The following is a 5,119-nucleotide window of genomic DNA, read 5'->3' on the forward strand; positions in this document are numbered from 1 at the left end:
CGTCCCCTGCTTCTGTCCACACAGGGCTGTCCACAAAGACATTCAAGATTACGATATTACATCAAAGAATAAGATCTATCAACATATTTGCTAAAACTTTTGAAGTTATAAGAGATGAGTTATTTAATAAAAACAAGGCTTTGATTTAGCGGAACATCATGAGCCAAACTATCCCATAAAGTTAACATCGGGTTAACACAACGGTAAGCATAGTTAAGTATTTTATGCTTTAGTAAAAGTTATTTGAGAAATTGTGATTTTTACAATTTCTCTCTCATTTTAGAGTCGGTCCCTCGTGACCGAAGATCGTGACCACCTTCAGGGTTAGGTCTGTTATTTCGCAAACTACGATTAAAAAACTAATTCAACATTTAAAGTAAACATTTGCAGTTGACAACCCTGAAATGAAATAAGTAAGGAGTCCATAGCGACGTCTTGAGTGGCCACCACTAATGTACCGTCAAAGAGCCCTCTTACGCACACAACTATTGAAAACTTCGATTAGCACTCCTCGCCAACCCAAGTCCCTTTACATCTCCTTTTACACGTATTTTCATTAAACATTCATTTGAGAGTTGTAACTCTATGCATAAATATAACCTGACGTCAATACATTTAATTGTGTCCTATTACAAAATTGCATTGTTTTTAAAAAAATGTCCATCGTGTCATCGATAGACTAAGATCTATCAAATTGGTAAGTTATGTTTAAGTTTCGAAAATGTTATAACCAACGTGGATTGTGTATAGAATGTACAATTTAAATACGTTATCCCGATAGGGTTTTTTTCTCTATGACAAATCAGGTAGTAACTATGTCATATATACTAGATAGTAGTTTATATTATTAATTAATTAATTTTTAAGTCTGGGAAATGTGGTATAGAAGGACGAGTGTAACTTAAATTTTTACAATTTTCGAAACTTCGAACTGCCATCTAGTGGCGAGTTGAAAAAACACTTTTGGCAACTTAAAAGCCATCTACTGTTAAGTAGAATAATCAAAAGTTTTACACTAACAAAATACACAAACTATGAAAATACTTCACGACTTTACTTTTGTATGCCATATTTTGTATTAAACACTATATCTGGATGAAAAGGTATTTTATGATTTGACTCTATCCATATTTAAAAAAAAATTAAGTAACAGAAAAACACGACACGGAAACTGCACAACACTTTTAAAATAGTAACAATGAAGGTATGATACAAATTACAAATGAAATATATATGTATAGTATTCCTACGTATTTTTCATTGTAACCTTCATTTTTCTTGCTTTAAAATCAAGAAGAAAGAATAACTGTTGACTTACGTCATGTGACATTGTCACGTTTTGTACTATTTAAACATTTTATTTTAACAAATCATAATATGTATAGACGATTATTTTTTGGAAATGTAAGTTACCGTTTTTTTTTATTTTACAAAACGTAGTTAGTAAAATAGAAAAAAGACCGAATTTATAATAACATTTTAAAATCATAAGACAAGGCGAAAAGTCACCATTGTAGACGGTGCTGGAATTTTTAATTATTTTAGCTATATTATTGAACTTTTTTAACTTTGTATGTAATAAAAGTAATCGATGAAAAATTTTGTGTTATTTTGTCTACTTTTTTTAATTTCGAAATTCGTTAGCCAGCGCCTCTGTCGTGATTTTCAAGAACATGCCTTATCAAATAACAGGGCCGGCGTTAGGGTAGGGCGCGGTTGGGCTACCGCCCAGGGCGCTAGTGAGAAAACCGTTACTGAGTATCATTAAATAGTAATGTAGCCTTTTTGGTACAGGTATTCCATGGAACATTTGTACCTATTACATCGTCCTATGCAAACATTCGACGAACGTGTACAAAGTAAGTTTGCTGTTTAAAAAAATATTTCAAACTCTTAGGGGTTAATTGATTGACAAACCATTATATACTGGCTGTTACTATTAAAACGTGAATTGTATTAAAATAAAAATTGTCTGTTCCTTCTGCATTATTATAGAATTCGTCAGTTAGAACTATTTTAATGACTAATGTCTCATTTTATTATTAAAGTTCACACATTCAGTGAGTTGATTCCGATTTTTTTAAATTAAATATTGCTTGTTATACAAAAGATTACAACGAACAAATCAATGGAGGATATCGCCATGTTACATGAAGCGTTTCGTGCACTCGCTGGCCGCACTGCGCGCCAAAGAAGTTGTCAAAGCACCCAACTTCCCTGACTCCGTGTCAACTGGCGATGTCAAGTAAGTGTTACACAATCTGCCAATAAATACTAAAACTCACTCCGAGAGGTACAAATTCTACGCACCAGATAGGTGAACTTAGTCTGACGAGAACACGAACAGAAATCTTCTGATGATGATAACTTTTCAGATATAATTAAAATATTAACAAAATATTTTCCAGGCCAACAATGTTGATAAGGACAATTAATTAAATTAAAAAATTTAAAAGTTCTTTTGATTAATTTAATTTTTTAGATTTATTAAGAAAGAGGGAGACGCTGTAGCGATGGACGAGGAAGTTATGCAGATAGAAACGGACAAGACGGCGCTGCCCGTCATGGCGCCTGGACACGGGACCATCATTAAGATGCTTGTCAAGGAGGGCGAGGCTGTCAAATCCCAGCAACCATTGTTCGAGGTACATTTGCCTTTGTTGGTAGTATTCCACCTTCGAGACGATAATTGTCACGCCCGCCTTTAAAAGACAAATGTCGTCATCTATTCAAGAAACGTTGCTGTCTTTTTATTCAAAACTTTAATCGAATATTAGTTGGTAAAATTATTGTGGCATTGATCTTCCTGTGAATAAGCAATTTTTCTGGCGCTTTTAACGAAGTTTGTACTTTTAACAATTTTCTATTTGTCTTTTCAAATATATAGATCGACGTAACAGGCGTTGCGCCGGCAGCGGCCCCGAAACCAGCGGCTGCTCCGGCTCCAGCTCCCGCCGCAGCGCCAGCGAAAGCTGCGCCTGCACCCGCCCCGGCCCCCGCTGCCGCAGCGGCTAAGGCTAAAGCACCTGCTAAAGCAACTGTGACCGCTGTTAAGAAACCGGCGGGACCTACGGTATATGATTTTAAGTGAATCTGTATATGCATTTTAAAGTGATAGATCCCTCTAATAGCCGGATTTAATCGCTTATTTTGAACTATTGGTTATGTAAAATATTGGGACCAATATGTACCTAATGACTCTAAATATTATCCCAGTTTGCTGCGCAAAAAATTGGCGATCCAACGAAAGTTATATCGGGCAGCCGGTCCGAGTTTCCAGTGCCGATGAACAGGATGCGACAGCGCATCGCCGAGCGGCTGAAGGAGGCTCAGAACACAACCGCTATGCTCACCACGTTCAATGAATGTGATATGAGGTTTGTTACAGACCTGTGTGTCTAAACAGATGACTGAGACCGATCGGACTCCAAGAGGTTATTTCCTCTTCCCATACGCCTTCTTCCTTGCCGAGACCACGTCCCATAGGAAATGCGTGGGAAAGACAAGAGAACTAGAATTTGACCTCCGACTCGCTCAATCATCAGACGAAAAGCGGAATGACTTCGATAATATGAATATTCTATGTATAAAGAGTTTATATACTCCTTATATAAACATACATTTATTAAGACTATATCAAGCGTATTATTTTTCACAGTCGACTCATGGAGTTCCGAAAGGCTAACCTTAAAGCTTTTGAAAAGAAATACGGTGTAAAGCTTTCCTTTATGTCGCCATTCTTGAAAGCAGCAGCTAACGCCCTCGAGGACCAGCCTGTTGTCAACTCAGTCATAATCGATAACGACATTGTGTACAGGTCGGTGCTTAAAAAGAAATTTAAGAACACATACAAAGAAAGGGATATAAATATTATGTTTCAGTATAGTGTTACTAGAAACTCAAAATAATATAGTCTTGGTTGTTCTATCGTTTTAATACTTATACATAAACTTTATAAGTTAATTTACTTCTAATACATCTGTTTATTTATTTGTTATATTTTAGAGACTACATAGACATTTCAGTGGCAGTAGCCACGCCAAAAGGTCTTCTAGTACCAGTCATGAGAAATGTTGAATCTATGGACTACCCACGGATAGAGCTAGCTATAAACGAACTGGCTTCCAAGGCTCGCGAAGGTAAAATTACAACGATTATAATTATTTAAAAAAAATTTTTAGAATATCCGCATCATAAGTAATTAATTTATAGTCTGACAAACTTATTGACCCGATGGGCATAATATAAACTAGATTACAGTAGCAATTTGCGCCGTCCTCCTAATGTCGGCATGTACACCAAAATCCTTATCTGACAGTAGATGTCTCGTTAATTCCTTTACACGTTTTTACTTATTTTCTCAATGGAACTAACCGTTATAACGTCACCTCTCACTGGACTGGATTTTTACGCTATAAATACATTTGTGTGACAAACAGGTAAATTGCGGCCGAGTGACATGCAGGGTGGCACCTTCACCATCAGCAACGGCGGCGTATTCGGGTCTCTGTTGTCAATGCCCATCATCAACTTGCCACAGTCAGCTATCCTAGGCATGCACGCCATTGTACAGAGGCCCGTTGCGATCAACGGAGAGGTAAACAAATATATACTTGCTGGACAGATAAAATACTTACGGAGATGAATCCAGGATTATGATTTAGTAACACTTTACCTTTCTATGTTAGAAAGGTAATTTAAAACTAGCCAATATTTGTTCAAGTCCAGTTTGGAACACTTCTGTCAGGATTATACTTTAGGACTCCCGGAATTTTTCAATGTTTCAACCTTGTTGGTTTTAATTTGATATAACGGGTCAGTTACCTATATTTATATTTAATTTCAGATTAAGATACGACCAATGATGTACCTCGCACTGACGTACGACCACCGATTGATAGACGGCCGCGAGGCGGTCCTGTTCCTGCGCAAAGTAAAGGCAGGCGTCGAAGACCCCACCTCAATTCTGGCCGGAGTATGAATTAGACATACACATTAGAACGGGCTTTAAGGATATTGCTATTCTAATAGTAGCAGTAAAAATACATAAACTGTTTTGTCTCTTTTGTACGTTATAGTAAATGTTTTTACAAATAAATATCAGTGTTTTAGTTGTTTC

At 36.6% G+C, this 5,119-nt stretch overlaps 1 protein-coding gene across 1 annotated transcript; it reads left to right on the forward strand.

Annotated features, from left to right (window-relative positions):
• The first annotated feature begins 1,314 nt into the window (after positions 1–1,314).
• On the forward strand, positions 1,315–5,119 carry LOC106120020 (dihydrolipoyllysine-residue succinyltransferase component of 2-oxoglutarate dehydrogenase complex, mitochondrial). Its single transcript, XM_013315177.1, has 10 exons — positions 1,315–1,404; positions 1,795–1,859; positions 2,111–2,245; positions 2,483–2,645; positions 2,888–3,073; positions 3,217–3,377; positions 3,659–3,817; positions 4,006–4,139; positions 4,440–4,597; positions 4,847–5,119. Exons 1-10 carry the CDS (start codon positions 1,378–1,380, stop codon positions 4,979–4,981), a joined length of 1,323 nt encoding a protein of 440 aa, XP_013170631.1. The 5' UTR covers positions 1,315–1,377; the 3' UTR covers positions 4,982–5,119.

This window comes from Papilio xuthus, unplaced genomic scaffold, assembly GCF_000836235.2.
Source record: "Papilio xuthus unplaced genomic scaffold, Pxut_1.1 DF826961.1, whole genome shotgun sequence".
Lineage (NCBI taxonomy): Eukaryota > Metazoa > Arthropoda > Insecta > Lepidoptera > Papilionidae > Papilio > Papilio xuthus.

Excerpts from the sequence above, each read along its gene's own strand:
- LOC106120020 (XM_013315177.1), top strand. The coding sequence starts at position 1,378 with ATGTATAGACGATTATTTTTTGGAAAT. Across the intron at positions 1,405-1,794 it reads GACGATTATTTTTTGGAAAT|GTATTCCATGGAACATTTGT; the intron begins GTAAGTTACCGT and ends TTTTTGGTACAG. Across the intron at positions 3,074-3,216 it reads AGAAACCGGCGGGACCTACG|TTTGCTGCGCAAAAAATTGG; the intron begins GTATATGATTTT and ends ATATTATCCCAG.